The sequence below is a fragment of the Poecilia formosa genome, unplaced genomic scaffold (genome assembly GCF_000485575.1).
Source record: "Poecilia formosa unplaced genomic scaffold, Poecilia_formosa-5.1.2 Scaffold19, whole genome shotgun sequence".
In the NCBI taxonomy this organism is placed as follows: Eukaryota; Metazoa; Chordata; class Actinopteri; order Cyprinodontiformes; family Poeciliidae; genus Poecilia; species Poecilia formosa.
In genome coordinates, this window is record NW_006799958.1 from 1,329,635 (window position 1) to 1,357,259 (window position 27,625).

A 27,625-nucleotide genomic window follows, 5' to 3' on the forward strand; every position below is an offset into this window, starting at 1 on the left:
GAATATGCTATTGCAATAACAGATTAATTATGTTTAGATAATAGAATTATTACACGCGATTATGAAAAAATTATTCTATAAGAAAATATCACGACAACCAGCTGTTTTAGCATATACCGCATATATAATGATTCACATAATGCCACAAATCCAAGAGCAATAACATTTAGTTTTCAGAATTATTCCATCAGAGAATAAAATCTAAAATTAAAGAACTGTTTTATTTTTAGAAGATGCTTACTCTTTTTCTGTATCATTTGTAACACAGTGACGATTGAAGGTTCCAAACATCTGAACACCCAAAATTCCGTAGAGCAGGAGAAAAAACAGGAGGAAGATCGAGACACTCCAGATCTGTTCCCCCGAGCGCCTGGGAAACAGAACAGAGAAAGCAGATTTTGCATCACTACAAAGATACCTATCCACAAAGTGTCGACATATTTTCAAAAAATCCTCAAAGTAGCATTTTACTTCAGAATGTTGGTGATCCGGGAACGGGGGAGCTCAAAGCGGAAGTAGATCCTAAAGGCACGGATCATTATTAGCGCTCGGGGTATTCTCAACATTCCCCATGGAGACATCTGATCCACAAGCTTTGCTATTTCAAAAACCTTAACAAATAAGAAAAAAATAAATAAATTTGTAACATAAATATAGGCCTAAAGTGAGAAATGCAATACGCAGTCAAAGAGGCAATTTTATTTGTTACTTTTAAAAACAATAAATAATGCAACTCACCTGAAGTACCAAGGAGACCCAGATGAAAAACACCATGAAGCCATCAAACATACACCAGCGATCTTTCACATAGGAGTTGTCACCCTAAAAAGAGTCACAGAAAAGACTTGAAAGATAAGAAATATTAAATGGATTTAATAATGTATATATTTGACAGCAAGCTAACAAATAAAAATCATATGCAGGGATATTTCAGACCATTACTTATGCAAGATTAGCTTTGCATGATGCTTTAATGAGTACGTTTTATCAAATACTTGTATGTATTTATTTTACTTAAAAGGTTACATAGCAAAAAAAAATGCAACTAAGAAATTTGAAATGACAGTGCCCACTTTGACAGATTGACCACAGCGTTCCATCAGCCTGTTTTCAATGAGATAAGACAAAAAATTCAAAGGCCCTATAGTGCAAAGAAGCTGAAACGCCAAGGGGCCAGTTGAAACGGCCATCCTTAATTACCACTTACAGAGAGAGACTGTGTAAGAAGCTCTTAGGGAGTCAATCTTTCTCAGGAAGAAAGGCTGCAAATGGAAGGGTGTGTGCTGAACACTCTACAGATAAGTACCATGTTTGATTACATGCACTGACAAGGGCAAAACCATGCTATTACATTCCTACGCAATGTGAATTTTTATATATATATATATATATACACTCCAGCACTTTCAACAATATGATAGAAGACAGCAAAAGTTTCAGGTGCCATTAAGTTCAATAGAAGATAAGATAATTAAACATGAACCTTTTTTTACATTTACAGATATTACTAAAAGCTCCCATAATTTTTGACTCATCACTTATGAAATATAAAGAATTAGCACAAGTTAAATATTATTTAAATGAATAACAACCCTCAGAAGATGCATCAGTGTTAAACAGAAAAATTAACATGAAAAGAACCAGAAACAAAGGTGTTTTTCCCATGCTAATGCAGGCCTCTAGTTGTGAGTTTTTTTTTTTTGTTTTTTGTTTTTTTTTACTGTTAGCAATCACTGATGTGCAAGTTTGATTTTCCTAAATTTTTATGACAGTAAGTGATCACTGGTTAGCTTATTTTTGTTAAAGTAAAAGGAAACAACCTGCTGCAAATAAACGTAAGAGATTTCATACGATGTACAGTACAATTCATCTTGCAATGAATTTTCATACACCCAAATAAATTGTCTAAACAGTTTGTAAAATGATTATGTTCACTTTTTTTCAATGTGTTTTCGTCTGAGTGTGTTTCCTGCATTTGTTTTGGAAATCTGGCACAGGAAAAAAGCAAATGGCTTCTACAAAAGGTTACAAAATAGGGAGAACACAGAATTTTTTTCTGAACTTGCACAATGTGTAAATAACATCTAACCTTTCACTTTTCACCCACATTTTCATGTGGTTTAGATGGAACTCAGGATCATCTTTTTTTTTAATGTCTTCCCAACAAAATTTTCCTCAGAGAAAGACAACCATGTACAAACACACAGTAAGAGCAAGTTAGGGTCACAGACTAACCTAACAAAATAAGAATAAGATGCCAAATAGCACATTAATAGCAAAGAAAAATACCCCAGATAATTTTCATCTCTAAAGGCAAAGCTGATCGGCTCATTCAGTATATGTTCTCTTCCATTTCTACCTGTGTTTAAATCTCCGACACATTGTAACAATAACAACAAAAGTCTGTAACCAGCTGTGCCAAACATCCAGCCACTGGATTAAGGTATGGGGAATCAAGGTGTTAAGCTTTACATAACAGAAAATATGTGTTATTTTCTTGCTGTATTAATATTTACTTTGAGGTTTTGTGCCTGTTGGGACTATCATTACAGTTATGAACAGTCTTAGTGAAACTACCTTGATGATTCCTCTTATATGCATCTTGGCTATCATCTCGGCAGTGTAGAGGAACATGAGCAGCGTGTCCAGGGTAAATGTCACATACTGCAGCGGAGGGTAATGCTCAAAGGTCTTAGGAGTGTTCATACAGACAGAGATGACACTGATGATGGCACAAGCTCGCAGCAAGGAATGGACCCACTGTATGAACAGAACAGAAAAGGGAAAAAAAACAAAAAACAACAAAGTGTGACTGGATTTTTTTTTTTTTCTCTTACTGTGAAGTACTAACTGGTCAACTAGGCTTCTTCTACAGGTGGACTCACTGGTTTGTTGATCCAGAAGATGTCAGCACTGTCCGCAAGGGTCTCATCTGGCCCAAAGTCGGTCATGGGCTGGGCCTCGACCCGGGAACTCTGTTTCCTCTTCAGCATGCTGGGACTAGCTGTGCTATACAGAGAGTGGATCTGACAGGGAGAGGGAGGCGAACAGGACAATGACCAAAGCTAAATGAGGAAGTGGAGAGCACTCTGGCTACATCCAAGTCAGGGCAGTGGCAGAACTATAGTTATAACTCTTAACAGCCTAGATTTCATCCTGAATTTATACACTTCTTGCATACATAATGCAGTAAAGTCATTGTTGGCCATATTTACCTGGAGGTTAAAAAAAACATGGGAGTTTGGTGGTAAACTGACTTTTATGTGAGGCTAAAGTTCTGGTCAGACAGTTACATGCACTTAAAGGCAATGAATGCCATCTCACCTTTGGTCTTTCATGATTAACTCAAATGTTTTTTGTTTTGTTTTTATCCAGGGTGAAGTGATTAAACAATAAACTGACGTTAGCTGTATTCTCAATATTTGGGATCACTGTGTTGAGGGAACACCTGGATAAGTCCAAGATTCATCCACCTAGTTGAGAGAAAGGTTGGGGGATTTAGAGATTGTGCTCCTTCTTCTTTATTCTGTTGACATTGGGCAATCGACCAGTACCACTGGCAGCAAAATAGATGCTATCAAAACCATGCTGGACAGTAGGCACAGTAGTCCAAAAGGTCAGTGACGCCTAATAAAAATACATTAAAACTGTGTTTGGTACAGAAAAAGCAACATTAAGATTTTTGGAAAGCCCTGTGCTCTACTCTATGGGAAATTTGTAGACTACATATAAAAGTTAAATTCATGGCAGAAAAGCAATCTCTTTAAATGAACTGGATTGGTCAAATATGTAGCAATACTCATACCTGAAGCTTGTTGGCAGCTACTAAATGCCTGTGGTAGAGGTGCAACCTCCAAAGGGACATTTAGGCATTAAACACTGGTCGGGTTGTGTAGCAACCAATAATGTAATAATGCACCACCTGGCAATGACTTAATACTTCTAACCATTTAAAATGTACTAAAGCTAATAATGTAGCAGCTTTTCAATAATGTAATGAGGTTTGTAAGTCAATAACATAACAACATTTTGCCAATACTATAATATGTTATTATGCTGTTGGATAGTGAGTAAGTTGATGCCAAAGCCAGAGATTGTTGAAAATGTAATAACTGAATAATTGCAGCCAATAATGTAATAATAGACTAACAGGTATGCTGGATGTCATTGTTATATTTATAAATATACAATACACAATATAGACAAAACGTTATGGTATTGTATTTTTGTTAGCAAGTTATTACCTTATTTTTGTAGTGATATTTAAAATGCACAAAATATCATGATTGGCATTATTGCCCTTCATTAGCTTACAGATTACTACACTGTTCTTAGATAGCTAAACCGATATTTAGCATTTAAAATAAACTGAATTAAATTCAAAGACTCAAGTGTTTGTCCAATATTTTTAAGTTTTTCTTCTGTCATCAGTTCACAATGAACAAATAGTTTGGATAAATAAAGTCCAAAATTACAAATGATCACCAATTCACACCAAGCAAACAGGTTAGAAAAATAAAGTCCAATTTTAATGACATTTTTGCTCCCGATGAGTGGATGTAAACTTTTGATCAGAACTACATCTGAGTACGGATACATTTAATACATGTCTAAGCATTACCAAGCTTTGGTTTCTGTCAGATCAAGAAAATGTCCCTGACTTGAAATGCCAGAGTATAGGTTTATACTTCAAAACTAAATGTGCTGCATTGTTGAATGATCACCGTGATACACAACGTAGCACGCATGGAACACAGAACGAGTGTATTCACACTGGAACAGCTCCAGTAACTTACCATCCCTAAAAAGATCTCACAAGATCTTCATCATACTGAGTGAAGAGGCACCAGCATGGTGTAAAGAGTGTGAGGTGGTGGTTACCTGTGCTTGCCAACATCTGCATGTATGTGTATGCGTGTGTGAACGTGTGTATGCAGAAAAAAGAAAATTGTACAGGCCGTTTCAACATAAGAACACAAGAAGAAATGACACTGTGAATGGAGACAAAGCGCACATACCAAAGGGAAAAGTAAAGCTGAAATTGCTCCAGCACTGCACATAACATGCGATCAGGCATACCCTGTAAATAACACACAACAGTTAGTCAACATCATGGCTTATATGGTGTACAGTACACTACCCACATCTACAGTACGCTCATAGAGACAGGAATGCCCACCACGTCTGACATCGAGGCATATATGCGACACACTCTGTGAGTAAGTGAGTGAGTGAGTGACTGAGGTGTTGTGGAGGAGGATGGGGTGAAGGAGGACCAGCGGACTCACTGTGAGGCTCCTCATTGGTGCATTCATCCCCAGGTCACAGAGGGGTGGAGGAACCAACCAGACAGAGAGATTACAGATGCGGAAAGGAGAACGTCCCCAACAACGGGTTGGTGGTCCTGTGGCAACCATCGGTGATTGGTAGCAGTCAGAAGAGCAGGAAAGGGAAAAAAAAGTAAGAAAACATTTACACATGTGTTGATATGTATTCCACAAAGACATGTAACTGCAAAACGAAAAAAAAAAAAAATGTCCTAGCTAATGAAAATAACAATGGAGTTAAAAAAATACTAGTACTTTCTGTGGTGTCATTCTAATGAGAATAGTCAATGACAAAACTGAAAAACTGCTAAAACCTGCATTTGTTTTTATACCTATATAGTTAAAACATCAATTGATGCTTTCTTATTTTTAGGCAAACTTGTTGAGAGCAACTTTGGAAGGACCAAAGAGCCACTGGAGGCTCCAGAGCCGCAGGTTGAAAACCACTGTCTTGGTGCCTTGCAAGAATGTTCATGAACCTTGATTCTGTTATGTAATAAACCAATGCAAACTAATGCATATTGTTAATGTCAGAAAAAACTAAATGTGGTGTTTGTGGTGGTTGTTTTTTGGGTTTTTCTTACACAAATCTAAAACTGAAAAGTTTTGCATCCATTTATTCACAGTCCTCTAAATCAGTCCTTTGTAGAACCGGTGTTTGTTTGCTGCAACACAAATCATCAGACAGTAAGACATGTTTGTGGCATCAACTTTCAAGTCCTGCCACAAAATTCTCTATTTGATTTATGTAGACCTTGACTGGCCATTTGAACACATGGACTTGAACTAAACCATTCAGTTGAACCTCCACCAACACTAAGGAACTATTAACATAAAAATAATAATTGCATTAATTTTCCTTTTCAACAATGGCAGCTTGTTTGGATTGCCTTTTAAATCAGATATTTTGAACATTACAAATAACCCCAGTCTTAAAGTGTACATTGCTTTACTGCTGATGTTGCTGTGAATCTGTACTAAAAGAATTTAAATCAAGTAACAAGAAAAACTTTGAAAAAAAAAAAAAATCAATATTTTTCAAACAAAAAACAAAGTTACACCAGCAGTACAAGCAGAACAGTGCAACTGTATCCCTCTTATTCCCTCACATGTTCTTAGCAATAAAAGAAACTGTCCACCCAATAAACCCCATGTAGTTGGAAGCAATTTTCCAGTGTAATTGCAACACTTAACATATGCAGATAGAGACGTGAGGGAGAGTGAAAACAAAATTGCAGGGTCTAAGTGCTATTATGTGGGAGTATAGGTGGCAAAGACTGCAATTACTTTCCCATTTGGAGAGAGGACGTGTTCTTCACTGAGAAAGATGTGATCTCTGGACAGAATAATTGTAACTGTAAGGATTTAAAAAATAAAAATAAAAAATCTAACTTTCCTTGTCGAAGTTTTGTTCGTGAGTCCAAAGAAAAAATTGCAAGTGTACTCTGTTTCTTTGATGCTTCTTAAAAAAAAAAAAAAAAAACTTTTTCCAGCAATGTCATGCAAAGGCTGAGTATTTGCCACTCCTGTTGTTGTCATTGATTTCACTGCTCACCATAAGTCTCACTATATCTACATTATAGTTAAAATGTTTAAGTTCTAGACAAAATATATTACCAATTATAATATAACAGACATATAAATTATTATTATTATTATTATTATTATTATCTATTGTTTTTTTAGCATTTTATTTAGTTTTCAAATTGCATTACATGTTGCGCCGAGGATCAGTGGGAAGTGAAATTTAAATTTAGCTGGAAGTGCTGTATATATAGTAAATTAACAGTAACACTGACTTTGTATAGATATTAAAATCAAAACAACATGGAAATAGTTAGATTTTTCCCAGTTATATATTACTTGCAGAAATAAAAAGATTGTATCTCTTTTACAAAAATCTTATTTTTTAAGCCAATAAAATAATAATTGATCTTTTCTTGACATAAATACAAAGAATTAGGTCATGCTGTACATTCAGTTTTAAAACATATTGCAACTACCTCGATAGTTTTTTTCTACACTCATCAAATTATGATACTCTCGTAGCAGCCCATACCTAGTGTCACCTGTTAATAAAATAACTATGATTGTTTCATGGTTTAGTAAGTTTATATCCAAAAGGTCCAGTCTACAGTAAAAATTTAACATGTAGTAAAGTTTTCCAGTGTATTTCATTCATTAATAATAATAGTAATTCATTAATATGTTGATCAGAATTGTGGTGGAATCTTGAATCCATCCAAACATCCCCTAGTGGTCATCAAGTAAACTCATCGATCCATTTAAAAATGTTAAATGAATCTTTTCTTTGTTTTGCATTATAACGTTTACGATACTAATGTAAATTATAATGTTGTTGCTTTATGTGACATATGCACTTGATACGTTGGCCTTCAAAGGAATCGTCTTAATAAAATATGAAACCGAGCAGTTAGCTCAATGCGCAAATTTGCTAAAACAAGTGATAAAGAACTAGAATTCAGTCTGGAGGGAAAATTTGTCAAAGAAAAAAAAAAGTTCCACACAGTATAAATGACAAAAAGTGAACATACACAGCAGGCAAGGGAAACATCTTTGGTATTTTTGCAACATCAAAATGTGAAATATAAATAATACGGGGACGTTTCGAAATATCACAAATTTTAGTTAATATATTCCAAGTGTGATTAATATGCTCTCTGCATGGAAATATTATCCTGCCTAATAGAGTCTCAATCCAGAAGACATCCGCAAATGACATCGAGGGCAGTGTTGAAGATGCTTAATCGCACAGTGAATGTTGGAAGCATGTGACAGATGAGAAAGTGAAGAAAATGAGGATTTATTTCCACTGATACCGTCATAAGACTATTAAACATTAATCACGCAAATTGCATGACATTCTAATATGGAGCAGCAATAATATAGGCCACCTCAGTGTGTTAGCAAAATTACTCTGAAGGTTTAGTTGTGATCACCACATATTTTGACATTGGTATAACATGCCGGAAATACAGCAGGTAGAGATTTCTATATTACTAACATAAAAAGAGATTTAAGTCATTTTTTCAACTGTAATGAGATGTTGGAATATTTTCCTTTGATTGTCAGAAGGGTAACAACAATAAATTAATCTTGATTTCCTTATTTTTGGGACATTAGCAATGATGCCAGTTAAATGTAAAACTGATCTTATCCACTGATCTTATTTACCTCTGAAAGGGTCTGAAACTAAGCCATGCTCTGCCATGAGAGAGGCTGATTGATAGATTTACCCACCAGGTACCGTCTGCATATGGAAGTTTGCTTCATTGTGATTTCTGTAATTTCTGGAGATGTGAATAAAATAATCCTTTGTGGATTTCACTAATTGCATGTTTCACTAATAACAAAAATAAATGATGCCAACTTGGTAGTATGATAAAAGGCCATTTCATTGCTACACTGGACCAACTTAGATCAGCTTTATTTCACCTAGGCCTCTAAAATAAAGACTATTGTAATCAATAAATACATATTTGATACAGAACAGTCATCTGTGATGCTAAGAAGATTAATTATACTGTCTTTGAAAGCAATCAAAAGCTTGATCAAGAACTCAAATTACAATGTCGGAAATCGCAATAAAGGACTTGGTAACTTTTAGATTATGGAATAATGTCTTTAAAGTTTGTTTGTTTTTTTTAACCACACTCAATCTCATTTTTTCTTATTATTCTTTACAATATAAACTATCAAATACAACATATATTTGGGACTGCAATTGCTGACTCACTGTAATTCCTATGCTTAAATCAACACTGGATCTTATAAACACAAGACCAGCAGCTTCAGAAGCATTTGATTGAAAGAATATAAAACATATTCATTCTCTTAAAGAAAACTGAAAGAATTTCATCACAAGGACAAGATTACTATGGAAACAATTAGGAAAACAGCTAATATGAGAATAAAACAAGCTAACCACTGGGACTATTTACATCTCTAGGGCAAGTATAAAGCCTAAACAAAGCCAACATTATACGTGACAACCAGCTTAAGACACAATATGCAGCACATAAACAAGAATATTGCATCGAGGCCTACTGCGGAGGATGAGATTCCCTCCACTTCCTGGAGGACCAACAAGCTAGCGCGCAGCAACACCGAGCGCGAGCCGCATCCTACAAACAAAACAGCTGGATGCCACGTTACGTTCGCGACGATTTCAGACAAGAAAGACATTCTGAAGCACTTACGAGACGAGGATTTCCCTTAGCTGCCGTGTCTGGCCCTGTGCATGACATCAGTCGTTCTCTCTGGGCTTGCTCGTGTGGGAGACTGCGGGAGCGCGCAGGATGCAATCACATCAGCTGCGGTGACGCGCAGGCATTGCCAAGGTAACCGCCTCAGCGCTTCCTTTGTGGCTGCACCACGGTTTGTTTACATCCAGAACCCGGTTCCTTTTGGCAAATCAGCACCTTTGTTATGCCGTTTACTTTAAAATAATGTAATTAAACTAATTACTTTAGTGACAAAATTGAAGACCAGAAATTAAATTTAATATTTTTGCTTCATACTGAGGGAGGTAAAACTATAGTGACAACCTCTTGAGACACGTATAATATAGTAAACATACAGTAAACAAAGAAACAATACTAAAATATTAACCGCGGAGAGAGCTTCATGTCAAAATATTTGGGATCTTTTTTTTTTCTTAAATTTAAATAATTTCATGTTAAAATTAACATTGAATAAACATAAAGCACAGTTTATTTATCACACACAATAATCCCCACTTCAAGTTCATGCTACTTTAATAGGAGTTTGTTGACTTTGAGATACACTGTACAGGCCTTGTTATTGTTGCAGTAGTGTGAATTATTCATATTCATGTATTCTACTCAAGTCTTCCACTAACACATGTGCTCATGGGAACCGGTTGTATTGGAACCCCAAAGCATTTAAATTGAGTTAAGCCATTTTTGTGTTCTTCATTCACAACATTTACTGTTCGGGGTCTGGAAGCTGGATCTCATTTGTCATAGATGAAAGGAAAAGCTAGGAACAACAGCTACACCACAGAGGTTACGGGAGAAACCAATGAGGACAAAATGAAACAAAAACAGTCTGCTTTTGATTAAATGTCAAACTGGTGACTTAACTTGTTATTTTGGCAGCTTTTTCCCCACTTTAGCTCCTGCCCAGGACTCCATCAGAGAGTTTGGACTAATCAAAGACACTTGTACGTAAGGAGTGTTGGACTCTGAAGGGACTGAGCCAGTTCGGGCCAGCCTGCTTCTCTTTCTCTCCTTCTCTCCTTTTCTCTTCCCTCTCACTCTCCCTTCCTGTCCTGTCTCAGGAGCGCAAGATTTGGGAAATTCCTTCAAGCTACTTTATTTCAGGTTTCTGAGGGATTTAAACATGCACACTGAGGTTTTTTTGCAGTCAATGCTGGTGCCGTCGTTTCTGATCCTGCTCTCTACCGTTGAGGACACTTTGTTACAGTCGGTAAGGTGAGTTTCCATAAGTCTGTTAGTGTCTTTTATCGGTTTTCTATTTGGGGGCAGCCAGAAGTGCTAGAAATAAAAGGGAGGCGCAAAGTTGTGCTGACCTACGAGTTTGGGGAAGGCAATATGAGAAGTTTTAGCAAAGCCAGTGGTATAAATATGGTCTGCACTTTTACTTTCTGGTTTCCAAATGTGTCTTTGTTTGCCAGTTCTTAACAATACAGTCCATGAAGGCAGCATACACCAAGATTTCAAAGTGATGTGCTTTTCTTGCTTGTTTTTGTTTGTTTGTTTGTTTTGTTTTGTTTTGCTTTGCTTTGTTTTACTCCAGTGATGGTGTTTGAATTGACATAATATAACTGACATGTCCTCTAGTTAGCTTTGACAACAAACCATGAGACTGAATGTCACTTTTACAGCTCTGATTGTCACACAGGGCATGAAGTTAATTTCTGGGGTGGAATGGAGTGGCAGGGCTGTGTGCTGGGTAAAAGCTGGCCAGCTAGGGCCTCTCAGAGTGGAATTTCTATTTTCTCTCCATGCCAGGTTGGGAATTTTTTTTCCAAGAGCTCTCACTTTACATGCACTAGGCTTATCTTAAATGATTTCTTTCCGAATAGTAATGTACATAGTTCAGCTACCTTGTGCTTATGGGACTTTTTTTTGGCATAAAAATAGATGTGTGCTTGCAGAATTTGTTGTAATGGAAAAAATATATGCCAAAGAATATACCTTGTCCTGAATTACAATATGCAGTACCTTGCAAAAGTATTTACACCCCTTGAACTTCTTTACATTTTTGTCACATGACGATATGTTTCAGAGTATTGTATTGTTATTGTTATTAACAGATCAACATAAAGTTGTGCATATTTTTTAATTTGGGGGCGTATCTTTTTTTTATCTTTATAAATACTCTCCATTGGCATTACGTCTAAACTTTGACTGGGTCATTATAACACGTAAATATGCTGTTGAGGGTGAACTCTGCCCTCCTCTCCAGTCATCTGCACAATATAATATGAATAATAAGCAATGTACACAACCTTGTTTAAATTCTAGGCTTTATGAATCCTGCATAATTCAAATGACATGACAAAGAAAAGCCTCTGTCTCTCTCTTTTTTTTTTTTAGGAAAAATATGACAAAATAGGCTTGCAGACGTTGAATTAACCTTATTACAAATGTTTCAGGGTTTCAAACACTCCAAATCAAGAGGGAGCACTTTATAAAATGGCCTTAAGTGTTAATAAAATAGGTAACTATTACGGACTCCTCACATTTTCCTGTTGCCTCTTGTCAGGGTATGTCCCCCATCAAACTAGATGTTGCACAGTTCAACAATTGTTCGCAGCTTCACTGCTGGAGGCTGATCAAAAGAGCTACCATATGCATGGTGTGTGGTTTGTTTAATAGCAATGCAGCTTGCTTGTGTTAAAATGAGCTCTGCTTGGTTTACCCAATTATGTGTTCTGTTTGAACCGACCTCGGCTCCGTCTATCTTTTCCAAAGCCACATCCCCTGCATCAGAACAGGGAAACCAACTTGCCTGCAAAGCAAAACGCAAATTCCCTCGAAACAAACGACATAAAACAGTGCCACAAGGTTTCTTCATCCAAATGGAATACTTGAAGGTCATTTTGCCACCATATTGGAATTACATTTAGTTTGGAAGTTTACTGTTACTTAATTAGCATCCCAATATCCTTGTAGCAGTGTAAAGAATCCTTGTTCCAATAACATGAACTCTTTGCAAAAATGCAATATCCATAGCAATCATCATGAAGCAAATTTTATTTTAAAAAACATCTGTAAATTCTCTTTGACACATTATTACACTGCACTTGTGAGCCAAAAAAAGAAAAACATCGTTTTTTTTTGGAGAGAAAGTTAGGATGTTTTCTCAATAGTGAATGTCTATCTTGCAGCATAAGCAGGGGCCCAATGGAGGCCAAAAAGAAGCACACAGAATATGGCAGGTAGCAGCTGCGGTCGCATGTATCCCACGAGGACGTTTCATTTTGCACATTAAGTAAGATACATTTAAAATGTGTTTGTAATTGTGCATGACATGTGAGTCAGATCATGTAGAGCAGCAGAGCAGCTGGAGTTGCTTAAATTTTACAGATGTCATCTGAATGCAACAACGTAGAACAAAGATGAAGATCAGCTAAGGACAAAGCACCACTGTGCAAACTAAAAACAAAAAAAACTGAAACTCTGAATTTGGTCAGGTCGTTATGACAAAGTGCAAGATTCAAAATTTACTGCAATAGTGTGTGGAGGAGTGCAGCCAAGTCTAAAAATTCCCTTAATACTTGAAGCAAGTGTGAAATGGAACTTGTTTCACCTCCCGATGACACATGGAAAACACACATTTTATGTTCATTTTTGGGAGAAAGGTTCGGAATGTTTGAGCTGTTGACTGAACGAAATGCGTGCACATTTGCCAAACGCTCTGCCAATATAAAGAAAGAGCTGGAACTGCATCCAAATAAAATCTAAGTTGCTCACCAAGAAGACCTAGAGAGATGTGTAACAACAGCACCTATATTTGGTCATTGAAAGGTGAAGTTTTGTTATGGTTTTATTTTGGGAGATTTATTAACCTTGTGAATGTCTTCTTAATAAATCCCTAGAGTGTTTAAGTGTGATTTTTTCCAATAATTTTGCAAAAAAACTAACTTAAAAGAATAGATAATTTTATAGTAACTTTGTCTGCACATTCTTCAAAAGTGATTTTTTTACACTAGCGTCAATTTTTGTAAACAGATGAAGGTACACATGCCTTGGAGTAACCCTTTTAGTTTTTTTTTTTTATTATTATTATTTTAACAACAAAACTACTGATCTTTTCTCTTCTTCTCAGCCAGGTGGGTGAGGTGTGTAGGCTGTCCCAAGAGTCATCATTGCGCCGCTGCAGGACACCAGATGGAAAAATCTGCAGCGGCAGGGGCAAATGTGACTGTGGAATCTGCATGTGTGAAGCCACGGACCCAGGGAAGTTCTATGGCCCTCGCTGCGAGTGCCACGACTGGGTCTGCGCCACACATGATGGGCAAATTTGCAATGGTGCGTACACTGAGCTTCCTCTGCTATTTTTAGCACAGTGTGTAGCAAAACTGTTTATAGTTTTCAAGCTTATTTTTTTTCATATTCTATCATGTTGCAGCCACAAATGTCGATGTCTTGGATAATATAGGATAGACCGGGGGTCTGCAACCTGCAGATGCCGCATGTGACTCTTTAGACCTCCACAAGGACTCTGAGTAACTTTGGCTAAAAATAACAAACATATGTTTTAAAATATAGGTATTAAAAGTTCTGCTTGTAGCATTTTTGCAGTTCTTCACTGAATATTTGCATTGGATTTTCACAACAGAATGACAGTAAAAGTAGAAGTAATGTTAGTTTAGATATTTTTTTTTCTCATTAGGTCAGATATAGTTTTTTTTTTACATTATTTCACACAAATATTATCTTAAGAAAATGTATCCATCTGCTTTGTTTTGCAAAAGTTTTCCATTTTTGTTTTTGTTCAAATGCCTTACTTTAAAAAAGACAACAACATTTAGATAGTTTCCTAAACTAATTAATCTGTCTTGCTTAAAAGATCAGGTAACATTGGCAACTGATTGCAGAGGTTACAAAACGCTAGGATAGACTAACACTAAGTAGTGCAGAACTCTAAAGTGTAAGAAAAAGAGCACAAGGCTTTCATGTTTTTTTTTTTTAATATAAATCTGAAGTGTAAAGTGCATATTATTTACGCCTTTATTCGGATAACCCTAAATGAGATCCAGAGCAACAATATGTCTTCAGAAGTCACTTAGTTAGCAAACAGTTTAGTCTGAACACAGCTGCTCTGGCAAGACCTCACAGGTTTGCTAACCACTATAACCTAATAAACAGCATCCTGATGACCAAAGAACTCACCAGTGGGGTAAAGGCTAAAGTCATAAAAAACTTCAATCCAAACTTATGTTATTACACAATGTCCCAAACATTGTAATACGTGCACACTACAATATTGGAGTAGATATAATCAGCTCTAGAAGTTCAGTTTTAAAAGCATTTCAACCATTTTTCCTTTTGCCTCCATTCTCCAGTTATTTACTACTCTGTGTTGGCTCATCATGTAAAATCCCAGTTACATATTTCAATGTAATCTCTCAAAATGTCTTGCGAACACTTTTGCTCAACACTGTAACTGGGCAATAACTTTAGAATACTTATTTTCGAGTGGTGTGCTGTTTAAAATGAATACTGCGCAGATCCACGTGGCTCAGCATATGTTACTACTTGGATGAGGTTTTTTAGAGAGGGTCAGTAAGTGATGCAGCAGATATCCTCAATGTGGGTTAGATCAGTGCAGTTTGGCAGATGGAGTCCCCAGCTGATGTTTAGGATCTGTATCAAACAGCTGCTAGAAAAATGAAAAATGTTTTTCCATGTCATCCACAAACTTGATTTTGAAAGGTAATGTCCTCCCAAAATGTTTAATGCACAGAAATACTTTTTTTTAATTTTTTTATCTTGGTTGCTTTCAGAAGTAGTACCTCACTTCTCTCATTGGCTTGAAGCAGTTTTCAGGTAGACAGTAATACGCTGCTGGCTTGATATCAGACATTGTGATGTTATGAACTTTTGTTGGCGTTGTTTACGAGTCAAGCTAATTCGAGGGAAGCTGAATGCTTTCTATTTGGAAAATTGTTTACTGTGCATCTACTTTGCTGGATTTCATGTTACAATTAAATTTGTCAATCAAAACAGTGTGCATTTTTCTCCCAGTTCTTTTTTTTTCTTTTCTAGTCAAAATTAAATATGTTATTTTCTTTATAAAAATAAAAAAGCTATCCAAACTAACCTAATGTCAAATTAAATGATTACTGCTTCCTTAAACTTATGAACTAGCTGCTCTGCCCTTTGAGTTAATATGTTGTCATACGAGTTCTTTTTAGCAAATGCTGTGATTATACATGCAAGTTGTGTCCAGTTAAATATGGTATATAATAAGTTGCTTCATGATTTACAAGCAAGGGGATGATATTTTCAAACAGGGTTAAGTGGATAGCTTTTTTTTTTCTGAATCTTCACTTAGAAATTGCCGTTTGCATTTACTTGGGTTATCTTCACCTAAAAGTCAGAGGGTTTCATGACTTTAAAAGCACAAACAAAAAGTAAAACAGAGGGAAACTGGGGACGTATTTGCTCACAATACTGTTGGTTAAAAAGAAATGCATTCAACCTCCCAAAAACAGACTCAGTTTATATCTGTTTCCTGCTCACTTTCCAGCCCTCAATCGACGAATCAAGTTATTTTAATTAAACTTGAGTTAGTGATGCACCAAACAGTGGGCATTGATGGGAGTCAGTCTGTTTTCCTTTTAGAATCAGGTTTTCTCCCCATTAAACACATTGAAAGTGAAAACTCTCACATGCTTGGCTTGTCCTATTAGGAACTTTATTTTGAGCTCGGTGAAACTCGGTTAACGAGTTAAGTTCTGATCCACACGTTCTTGTCATGCCCTCATTTTCTATTGGATTTAAAATTACTGCCTCTATCATGAAAGCTGCAGCTTATGCCTTTATTGTTTTATGATCAGTGTTTGCTACGTTTAATGGTAGAACTGAAACATGTTAAGTTTTGTATACAGAGTAGTTCTCAAGATAAGTTTGTTAGAAGATAAAGCCCAAAATATCCATCAGTCAAGTATGATTGTTGCATCTACTTTAAAAGACACTTTAAAAACCTGTTACTCTCACCTTGAAGCCTCATATTTAATACCTTATGTACTTTGTGTTGACATATTTTGTAATCACTTTTAATTTTATGCAGCCAACAAATTCACAGCACCACCTTTTTGGCTGGATCAGTAGATGGCTCTGGCAAAGCTGAAAAGAAGTCTTCTTTGCGCTGGCGTCTTTATAGACTTTACTTCATTTTGTAGAATTAAAAATAAATGTGGCTGACAGGAACACTGCTAATACTCACCTAATAAAGAATAATGAAAAGCAGGACAAGTGTAATGCATTACGCATTTTAAAAGCTTTGCGTCAAAAGCTTTCCTTATTGCCTTAATGCTTTCATAGCAACATAAGGAACTGTTTTGGTCTTTTAGGTTAGGTTCACTTTGATTCTATTTGACTTACTGTACAATGCAAATTTAGGCTTTTACTATTTCCAGTAAGCAGTCGTCTGTCAATCAAGATTCAATGACCTCAGTTACAAAAGCTAAAGATGTGAAGGTGCTTGGCCAGTAATTTTATTAAATCAACCAAGCTGGTAACAGGCAACAATTACAGCAGTTCTTTGGGACCTTTAACAAACTGGTGTATCAAATATTAAGTAGATAAAAGGGGAAAAAAAAAACATAAAGAAGCACAATCACCAGAGATGTGGTCTCTAAACCTAAAAAACTGTCTGTATTTGGAGTGTCAGGTCACTTCAATACTCTCACAGGACCAAAGGTTTAGTCAAACCACACCTAAATCACTGCAGATGGCTTTGTGCATTCATTGCCCACTTTCTTTTTATTGTTCATTGTTAAACACTGAGCTTAACTAAATGACGGCTGCAGTAGTTTGAATGATGATATCGGTTCATTCATGATCTCCTGTATGAGTCGTTGTGCTCTTTGAGTAGTTTTGGTAGGCAGGCCACAACTGGGAAGGTCCAACTTTTCCACACAGATAGATATCATTGAAGTTGTTTCTTATTTTATTTTATTTTATTTTATTTTATTTTTAACCGTTGGCCTTTATGTGTTACTTTTAGTAAATAACTTTCTATAAATGCCACTACCGAATGTGTAAAATACCTACATTTAGCATGATTGTTTACATTTTTTTAAAAAACGTATTTCAAATAAGACAGGTTGCACCCGCTTCCTAAAACTTACTGCATATATGTTTGATGAGATGCTTTGAAAGTTGTGGGAAGAATCCCAGTAAGAAATAAAAATAAAAATCTCCACCTTTTTTTTCGTCCCTCCCCGTTGTCCCTGGGCTGTGAGTGAGGTTTAATGGAGATATGTGAGCATCCAGAACACGTATAATGGAGATAGGTGTGCATATGGGTGTCTGCGAGTGTGTGTGATTTATTTGGGAAGACAAGTTGGCTGCTGTGAGGAGCTCATTATGGTTCAGCAGTCTGGAGCGAGGCCCTGTTTCATCCTGATAATGGGGTTTCACTCACTGCTACAGAGCACTGCCAATGGAACCTATGCATTAGTAGAGGGATGGATTTTCACACCCACCAAACCCACCCTCTCCTCTGTCTCCCACCACACACACTCTCACATACACACGCATATCGTACAGGATGAGGTTAAAGCTTATACTTAGCCCATCAGCATACACACGCATAACACCAGCCACATGCTCGCATCCAGCAGTTGCAATCAAAGCCAGTTGAAAAGAAAACCCCCACGTAACCCACCGCATCCCCTTTCACACACACACACACACACATGCACACGCGCGCACGTCCACCACCGCTCTCAGCGGAGCATGCATACACAGCATGCACGGCATGCTTTCAGAGATCGGCAGCCAATTTCTCTCCCTGCGGCTCTGTTATCTCTGCCTCAAAAAGTCTACTGATAAGATCCAATAGATTTTCTTCCTTAGGGATTAAGTGTGTGTTTTTCATTACCAAAAAATTAGCTTTCCTGGCAACAAGATGTTTCACACCCCATATTTGATTCAGTGGAGGTTAATTAGCATCACCTCAATTAAACCAACAGGTCCAGGTGGCTAAAAATTATATTGTGTTTTGTTTTTTCTTATCATTTTTTTACAGCACTGAGTAAGGGCAAAATTTATTACATTGTGACTTAAAACGTTAAAGACATATAGGCCAATATGGTTTTCAACTTATCTTTAATGCAAGGCTGCATCGTGAATCATGATTTGACATTGTAGTTGTTCAATAATTCAAGATTTCTCTTTTTATTAAACCATTAGATATTTTTGACTTATATAATAATGTCCTTTCTATCTTAGAGCTTGTCTTAGTTACAGCAAGTCGCTTTATCTTGGTCCTCTGCTAAATCACAAATATTGAAAAATAAAACAAAATTGCTTGTTTATTGTTGTATCTGGATGTTGGGTGTTCTCTCAAGAGTTGACTTGTGTCCAACTGAAAATTGTGGTTGCTGTTGCTGCGATACACAAAAATAATAGAAAAAGAGATTGGCTGTCTGGGAGGGAATGTTGGCCAAAATCAGCCTGAACCTTAAATAGTTAATCAACAAATTACCTACAACAAACATTTCTGCAATTGCTCGGATGCCTTTAGTGGTTTATGGAGTGTTCTGTTTAAAAACAAACAAAATGCAGGCTGGATTATGATTGTGGTGAATTTAATACAGTAAAACCAAAAACGAATTGCAATAGATAAGGAAAACTAATCTATGGGCTGAACAGTGGCTCAGCTGGCAGCACTGTTGCCTTGCAATAAGAAGGTTCTGGGTTTTAAATCCCATCCGGGGTCTTTCTGCATATTTTCCCTGAGCATGCATGGGGTTTCTCTGGGTAGCCAAGCTTCCGCGCACAGTTCAAGAAAATGATTGGTCTCTGTAAGTTGTCCTTAAGTTTGTATGTCTGTGTGTGTTTCAGTGTAGCCCTGTGAACAACTGACAGAATGTAGCTTAGCCACATAGTAGCTCATAATGCTGAACAGCTGGACTTAATGAAACACAAAATAACAAAAAGTAACAAGAAAACAGACCATCAAAGTGACAAACTGAACTCCAAGTCCAGTTCAACTCAAGTGCTGTAAACACTGCTTTTTGTAGCAGTGACAGAACTGGGCCCATGTTGTATTTCAACTCTGAAACAAAAATGGGTGGAGTGACTGTTCTTAGGAAATTAGCAAAGGGTGATAAAATTTGGGACTATAAAAACTTGCAGAACATTACACAGAGTTGAGGTCACCTGGCATTTCAGCTCAAATGATCAATAGTCAAATTAAAATAAACCTTTTATGCCTTAGCACCAAAATGCAAGGGCGGTTTGAATTTATTATGACTCTTAGCATTAAGATGTATGTAGTTATCCATATGGAAACTTGATTACGTTTTTGAACAGCATACCTTCATGTTTATAGTTAGTGGCGGTTTCTGATATGGGCGATATGGGCAACTGTCCAGGGTGGCATGTTGTTGGGGGGCGTCATGAGAACCTCCCTCACAACTGAATAAACACAGTTGGTTTCCTCTACTTCTTTTTTTTTATGTTCCATGAAAATAAACCATTCCAGTTTATGTAATCGAAGTGCAGATAAACACGAGGTAAATTTTTATCAATACTTGATGGTTATTTACCTCTGGTGATTTGAACCATTAAAACCAGCTGCTCTCTAGTACTGCTTGTTCTCTGTCTGGAATGCCTGTAGAGCCCTTATTTTATTATGAACTGGCCAGCAATCACATTTTGGCCTGCCTTAATCACCGGTCACATGATAGGAACTTTAAAAGCTGATAATAAATGTAAAGTAAATAATAATTAAGTCATTTATTGCAGATCTAAAGCAATCCTTCTAATGTCACAATATGTAAGAATTGAGCAACCGGGAAATGACCTTTAATAACATCTGTAGACCAATTGTGGAAAATAAAATATTTCCATCCACTGTTGGTGTTTTAATGGCAGTAAATATCCTTGCAACCTCTGCTCTTTAGTGGAAAGTGTAATATTAAAAAATAAGCTCTAAACAAGCTTTATTGTTGATTGTGCCAACATACCGGGTAGCGGTGAGAGAATATTCTAAGCTACGTTACATGCAATCTGTTGAGGCTTTCATGAATTTCTATAATTGTTGATTTTGTCATTTTTTGTTTTTTGTCTATTTTGTCATTTGTCATCAATGTAGCAAAGTGTTGCCACTTTTCTACATTCCTCATTTACTACTCAGAAATGAGGAACATTATTCTTTCCAAGTTTCTGACTCTGTTTTTCTTTCTTTGAGTCATTTTACCTTTTCCTGCAAACTACTTTTGAACTCCTTTTTGTAAAATCAAATCCAGTTATGCTGTAAAAGCACGATTGTGGAAGATACTGCTTGAAGATTTATGAAATTCTTTAACACCTGGTCTGACTTTGGGAATTTAAGTACCATTTGGTATGCACATGAAGCGTGCATACCATTCTTGAATGGGACATGTCCAAGTTGAGTCATATTGCTTTCAACCCCACCTGCCATGTTGTTTATCAGTATCTACACACCCCGTTGAGAAAAAAATTTAAATACAGTCATGCAAAATATGAGTTCAAGAGACACAATCTTAAATGAGGATATTCTAGAGACAGAATTAATTCATTAAAAAAAAAAAAAACTAAAACGAGAAAATGAGGCAAATGTTCTCCTTTCTTGAGCAGAAAACATCGTAGGAGGCGCTTCGAAAGTGATGCATACTTCTCTTCATTTCCTGAATAAAGATTTGCTCTATGATCAATAATGCTTTGTAGGAACATATTTTAGCACTTCCCGCTCCTTTTCTCTCAGTCTGCAGGCTTGCCCAGTCTTCTCGTTTTGGTTTGCTCTGATTTTTTTCCTTGCTTTTCTGGCCTCTTCAAGAGCTTGCAAACAGCACACCCATAGAGGTTTTATGTCTTTGTGTCAGGGTCACAAGGATAGTCAGCTTGGTCTCTTGTTCCATATCAACCTGCATCAGTCGCGCTTCAAGACACTTTATCCAAGCTAAAATTGGCCAATTATGGAGAATATTATCAGTAATGTCTACAAAGTCAACAAAAAGGTTAAGCCAAATATCGGCTGAGAGAGAATAAAGCAAAACGGTAGCAGCTATAAAATGCTGTTTTTTTGCTATTAAAACCTTTAGAAATTTTCATCGCTCTAATTTTTTTTCTCCTGTACATATTTTTATGTGCTTTCAATCTGCTATACTGAGTTTTTCTGGGCAGTTTGCCTTCCCCGTGACTCACCTAATGATTCCAGTGTGGGCTGCGAGGAGAAAAAGCCACTCAAGTTTGTCCAAGATGACTAGCAAAAGACATTTCTGATTGAAACCCATTACCGCTCTCAAGACTTCAGGGTGTAAGAGCAAGTGTTTTAAACCCACCTACGACGCCTTTGAAAGTTCTTTGATGTCAGCTATGTTAAAAATAACTGGTTAGGTGGAACACTGTAAAAACTGGGATGGTAAGGGCTAAGACTTATTGTTCCAAAGACACACAGAAAACGAGTTGGTAGCTGATGAGACAGGCGGTTTTTGTTTCACAGAACACACAATCTATATGTTGTTGTTTCATTGCTCCCAAACGCCAGGCTATGGACGGCACAAATGATTAAAAATACTCTGATATGATTATCATGTTTTGGACAATGCAACTTAAACCAAAAAAAAATGTGAGGAGATGAAAAACCACTTGTAGGAAACAGATGAGAACAGATGCTCTCTGAAGCTTGAACTAGTTTATTATGAAGATAGTGTAATTTTTTTGGAGTTATTTGATGTTTAAACTCTCAGTTAACTTAATTTTGGAACTTAACCAACACCATATACAACAGCATATAAATAAAGAAATGTTAAAACACCTTCAGACAAGATTAGTTTGTCAGATTAAAAGTACTTTTTTCAAAACAGGCTAGGTATTGAACATACTTCTTATTGAGCTGACATTTCTTTATTCTCTGTTTTTTTTTATTGATTTAATTTAATATTCTGATCTTCTGAAAAGCTAAATTACATGTTTTCATTAGCTTTGACTGGAAACCGCCAAGAATATCAGAAGCAAAGACTTGAAAACAGCAGCTTGTGTGCAATTAATCTGAAATAAATGAACATTTCAGTAATTTTCTTTACTAAACTGTCCAAGAAGCTCATGTGGGTGCACATTCAATAAAAACCAAAGATTTAAATACACAAATGATCACAAGAATTAAACACTTCACAGCTGCAAGAGAGCAAGTTTTCTTCTTTCTGCCTGTGTAATAATGACTGGTGGTTCCACATAGAGATCGATTATAATGTGTTTTACAATAGTTATTTCATGATCTGGAAACCACAATAATCACATTCAGCACCAAAACCTGTGAATACACACTACATACATACGTCAATGAAACCTCCGTTATGGGAACACGTCCTCCAATCTAGTGATTAGAAAATTCCCAGAATTATATATATAAAAAAAAAAAATCTGCTAATTTATCACAGTGTTTTACTGGAATCATCATTTCAAATGTTTAAGCCTCTTTTTTTGTTTTTTTCCCTTTTTTCTCTTTTTACACACAAGACATTCAGGTAGCTCTGCTGCTTAAGGGGAACCACAGCACATCAATGACTCCTTCATTGGCCCAGGACAAATCTTCTTTAGCTTGCTAAACCAATTCAGGCTGTTTGACTCTATGAACATTTTAGTAAATGAGGGGTATCTAATGATCCCTGCACAACATATGCTTCATTACAGTTAGGGTATTTTAAATGTTTGACAGATGATTATATCTAGTCATCTAGCTTTTAGAAAATTGTTTAGCACATGCTTTTTTTTTTTGCACGCCAATTATTTTTGCTGTTAGTGCTCACACACACACACACACACACACACACACACACACCCACGCACACACACACCCACGCACACACACACGTCCTCTTCTACCAGTCCCCGGAGAATGCGTGCGATCACCGCTCAGGATTTTTTGCTGTACACGTCTGTTTGTCAGTGGAATATGCTGCAATGGCCCTGACACATTATATCACATAGAATTACTGCTCAGGGAAGCACCAAAAAAGATAAACTGTCCAAAGACAGGAAGCTTCCAACCCACATAAATTTTGACCTAGAAGACAAAGTGGGCTGTTTTATGTGTCTAAGTGATTGTCAAATGGAGATTAATGATGGCTGGTGGGCGGCAGTGACTTTATAATATCCGATTCTGTCTCAGAGTTTTGCCGTCTACTATTTGCAAAAGCCTTAAGGGGTAAATACAAAAAGAACACGTCAGTAAATTAGACTGCAGCAACGCTGGGTTCAATATTTTATCAAATAATCCAATAGGAGTTTGTATCTTTGTGATTGATAGTAGATGTATGTATCCAATTTTTGTGTCCAATAATTATTACTATGCTACATAGTAATAATGTAGCGTTATTACTATGCTACATATGTATAGCACATTTCACCAACAAGGCAATTTCTATGATTGTAAAGCAAAATATGACTGCAGCTCATTTGGCATATCCTATTTGTTATCACTCTTTTTTTTTGTATTTTATTAAATCGATAGCAGACGTTAATTCTGTAAAATATCAATTTGTATATGTGTTTCTTTTGTGCATTAAATAGTGAGAAACCTGTTGTTTGTATCACTAATAATAGCAACACCAGAACAAATAGCAAATGTGTGTCACAGACGTGAGCGCTGACATTTGAGACAAATCAACAGCATGCATTGCACCGTGCAGACTGACAGTCTTCACTGATGCACGTTCATTCAGCCCTGCATGCAGCATGCTTGATACTAAGAGAATGGAGTTTAAAATACTTTTGTTAGTTTATAGCAACTTGTTGTTATGGTAACAGCTGGTTGTGGGTATGCAGATTAGACCAGAACCACAAGATCTGAGTGGTTCTGGTCTAATCTGCATCCTCAGAACCAGAATTAACCACGGACAAGCAGGATTCAGCTTATATGTAATATAAATCTGGAACAAAAGTCCAGAAAACGGCAAAACAGCTGAAACACAGTGTTCCTTTAAATCAAGGCTAAAAACCTACCTGTTCAGGGTTGCATTTGATTAGTAGCAAATTAAACATTGATCAGCATATCTCTTGTATATTGATGATTTTGATTATGACATTTGTTCATAACAGCATTTGACAAGACCTGATGTGTATTTCTTGTTTCATAATTGATGACTGTATGATGGTTTTATGATGTAAAGCACTCTGAACAAAGTGTCATTTTTCTACATATTGTGTTTTTCAATATAACATCATATATGGCAAGTTAGAAAAACAAAGCTTGACTCAAATACTCAATTCATATCTCAGATTAGAGAATGCATTTTAATAATTCTTTTAATTAGATGTTTTTGTTTTTTTTTTCCGGCCAGGTAAACTGCAGTCAAGGTGCACTCTTACTCTGCAATTTGCGATATATCCAGTTCTACTTTGTTTTCAAGAGTGAGTTTTCCTTGGACGAGCCCCCAGAGACGTTTCCGTAACGAGAAGAGATGAGGGGGCCCCCATGTTCTTAATGACTGATGCATAGCCCTTCAAAACAATGCCACATTTACATGATGAACGAGTCTGGAGAAGTATCGAGCATGACATACAAGGTCCCTCACTGCTAACAGGCAACGAGAGCAACATTCATAATAACTTTGTTGACAGCTTCCATTTGCATCAAATGCTTCCTCCTTTTTCCTCGTCTTCATGTTGCTCAGTGTGACCATCAGAATAATGAGATACAACGATGCCAGTCTATCTGGGTGTCTGAGCACACAGAAGTGTTTTCATGGATGAATTCATACGGGATGCTGGCATGTCAAAGGCATTGGAAAACTTGGTAGAGGTTGCTTAAAAAACAACAACAACAAAAAACATTTACCTATCGTAATTTTATGACACAACCCCATTCACCTGAAAGCGCAATGTCAGACTACGAAATAACGTTCATGTCCTCGTTTTGATGTGAAGCGCCAGTAACCTGCACGCTTCCCGGCGTTTATAAACAGCATGTGGTGTGCTATGTTTTCCCCTCAGATCGTGGCTACTGTGACTGTGGGATGTGTGAGTGTGACGAAGGCTGGTTTGGAGAGGCTTGCCAGTTTCAGGAGGAGTGTAGCCTATCAAGCAAGAAGAGCAGAGAGCTGTGCAAAAATCAACAGGGGGTGGTCTGCTCCAACAGAGGTAACTGCAACAATACACCAACACACAGCGTCCGAAAAACAACAAGGTTCAGAAGGCTGCAAATCTACTGCAAAGATCCTAAGTTAATCCTACTTCTTCTTGACTGTTTCTTTTTTTTCTTCTTTTTTTTTTTACACTTTGTCATGCTACAACCACAAACTTTCAGTGTAAGGATTTGAGATTTTATGTAACAGACAAACTCAAAGTAGTGCATCATTAGTGAAGCAAAAATAAATTGATGTGTTTTCCAAAACCTTTACAAAACAAAAGTGAAAATTGCAACGTGCAATTGTTTGACCTTTAGGTGAAGTCCAATGATGTGTTATTTTCAGCACAAATACTGTCGTTCTTGTGAAGGCCGCCGAGTTTAGCGGAAAAGCGTTTTTTTTCAAACAACGTCATCAAGACCAAGGAACCCACCGGGTCAAGGATGCTCATGTGGAGATGATATAACGCAGGATTAGGTTCTAAAATAGTAGTCCAAGATTTGAACATCACAAGAAGCACAAAAATGGGGGGGAAAAAATGGTGCCCAACGGCACACACGGACACCCGCCTCGATAAATTGCAGTTACACCTAAACCGAACAAGGCAGGAAAGGAGAATAATAATCTTCGAGGACCCTGGTTACTTTGAAGGAGCTTTTGAGTTTCACCGCTGAGATGGAAAAATCTGTTGACAAGACAACTGTAGGGAATTCATTCATGAAAATGGCAAGAAGAGATTTATTTTTGAATAAAAAAACAAAACTAAGTGTTCTAGTCAGATGAGACCAGAACATTTTGGCCCAAATTCAACACGTGCTGTCATGCAGAGAAATAAGAGTGAAGATGAGCTTGAACACAGTACCTCCCACTGGGAAACAAGGTGCTGGCAGCAGCTAGCTGTTTGGACGCTTTTCATTGTCAGGGAAGTTAAACCTAAATCTAGGGGAGAATATTTATCAAGACTTGAACATACATGTTTACATTCTCTCTAGCCAATCTGACTGAGGTTGTTCTGTTTTGGCACAGAAGAATGGTTAAAATCGATTAGAAAAAAAATGCCATAATTTTCAGATTTTTCTTTTGCAAAGAAAATGTGAAACCACCTGCATCTTTTTTCTTCCACTTCACTATTATGCACTACTTTAAAAAAAAATAAAAATAAAAATAAAAAAAGACAATTTCAAGAGCCAGCTGATATCTTCAAAGACAGCTTTTATGTTCCTCTGCTTTGGTCAGGAGTCTCTACATATTTCAAGAAGATATTGTCCTTCTTGAAAAAATAAATAAATAAAAACTACATAAAGATGTATTAACAGCTATCTTCCTGTGTTTTGAATGCATTGTGAAAGCCTACAGCATGTCAAATACTCTCCACCTACTACACTTGGTGCACACAAGCGCGTTTTAGACCGGACAAAGGCATTTGTGAATTGGTGAATTGCTACCTAGCATTTAAATTTAACTAAGCAGCTAATGTCCAAAGAAAAACTTTGAAAGACGTCTAAGAATGCTACTACAACAATCTAATATTTTATCCCCTAATATCTCGTCTACGTATAATTCGATCCCGTGTGTGTGTGTCTCAATGTTGCATGGATGATGTTAGGTCAGTCGTCGGTCAAGGCTGGTTTTCAAACACGTACAGCCAGTTGCCCATCTGGGCTCGCCCTCTCCACTCATCTCAAATGCTTTCAGCTAAATGAGGAACAAACACGTCTGAGTGGGTGTGTGCGTATCCGTGTGGGATGTGTATAAGAGTGTGTGTGTGAAAGCATAGGATGTGGCCTATTGGAATATGTAGAAATGCTAATGTATTCACCGCATGTGTCTGTTTAGCCTTCTGCTTCTTCAACACCTAATCCAAAAAGCTCCAGCACACATGCAAACACACACACACACACACACACACACACACACACACACACACACACACACACACACACACACACACACA

The 27,625-nt window shown here is 36.9% G+C and overlaps 2 protein-coding genes and 1 long non-coding RNA gene across 4 annotated transcripts in view; 2 read left to right on the plus strand and 1 right to left on the minus strand.

Moving 5' to 3' along the window:
• Positions 1-9,650, minus strand: part of nalcn (sodium leak channel, non-selective) — an 82,729-nt gene extending 73,079 nt beyond the window's left edge. The window contains exons 1-7 of the mRNA XM_016669013.1: positions 9,548-9,650; positions 5,289-5,404; positions 2,886-3,026; positions 2,578-2,760; positions 739-822; positions 472-611; positions 242-370 (exon numbers count right to left, since the gene is read on the minus strand). Coding sequence (XP_016524499.1) covers positions 242-370; positions 472-611; positions 739-822; positions 2,578-2,760; positions 2,886-3,026; positions 5,289-5,315 — 704 coding nt within the window. The 5' untranslated portion in view covers positions 5,316-5,404; positions 9,548-9,650. The remainder of the gene's footprint in view (positions 1-241; positions 371-471; positions 612-738; positions 823-2,577; positions 2,761-2,885; positions 3,027-5,288; positions 5,405-9,547) is intronic.
• LOC107835703 (uncharacterized) lies at positions 5,366-5,885 on the plus strand. The gene is made up of 2 exons (XR_001661512.1): positions 5,366-5,460; positions 5,701-5,885. It is a non-coding gene; the product is annotated as an uncharacterized LOC107835703 (long non-coding RNA).
• A 110-nt stretch (positions 9,651-9,760) lies between the features above and the next one.
• itgbl1 (integrin, beta-like 1) overlaps positions 9,761-27,625 on the plus strand; it is a 48,992-nt gene continuing 31,127 nt past the window's right edge. Inside the window, exons 1-4 of one of the 2 annotated variants that reach the window (XM_016669012.1) lie at positions 9,761-10,533; positions 10,651-10,804; positions 13,668-13,870; positions 25,538-25,684. In XM_016669012.1, coding sequence (XP_016524498.1) covers positions 10,713-10,804; positions 13,668-13,870; positions 25,538-25,684 — 442 coding nt within the window. In that variant the 5' untranslated portion in view covers positions 9,761-10,533; positions 10,651-10,712. The other variant, XM_007547181.2, reaches the window with a different exon arrangement.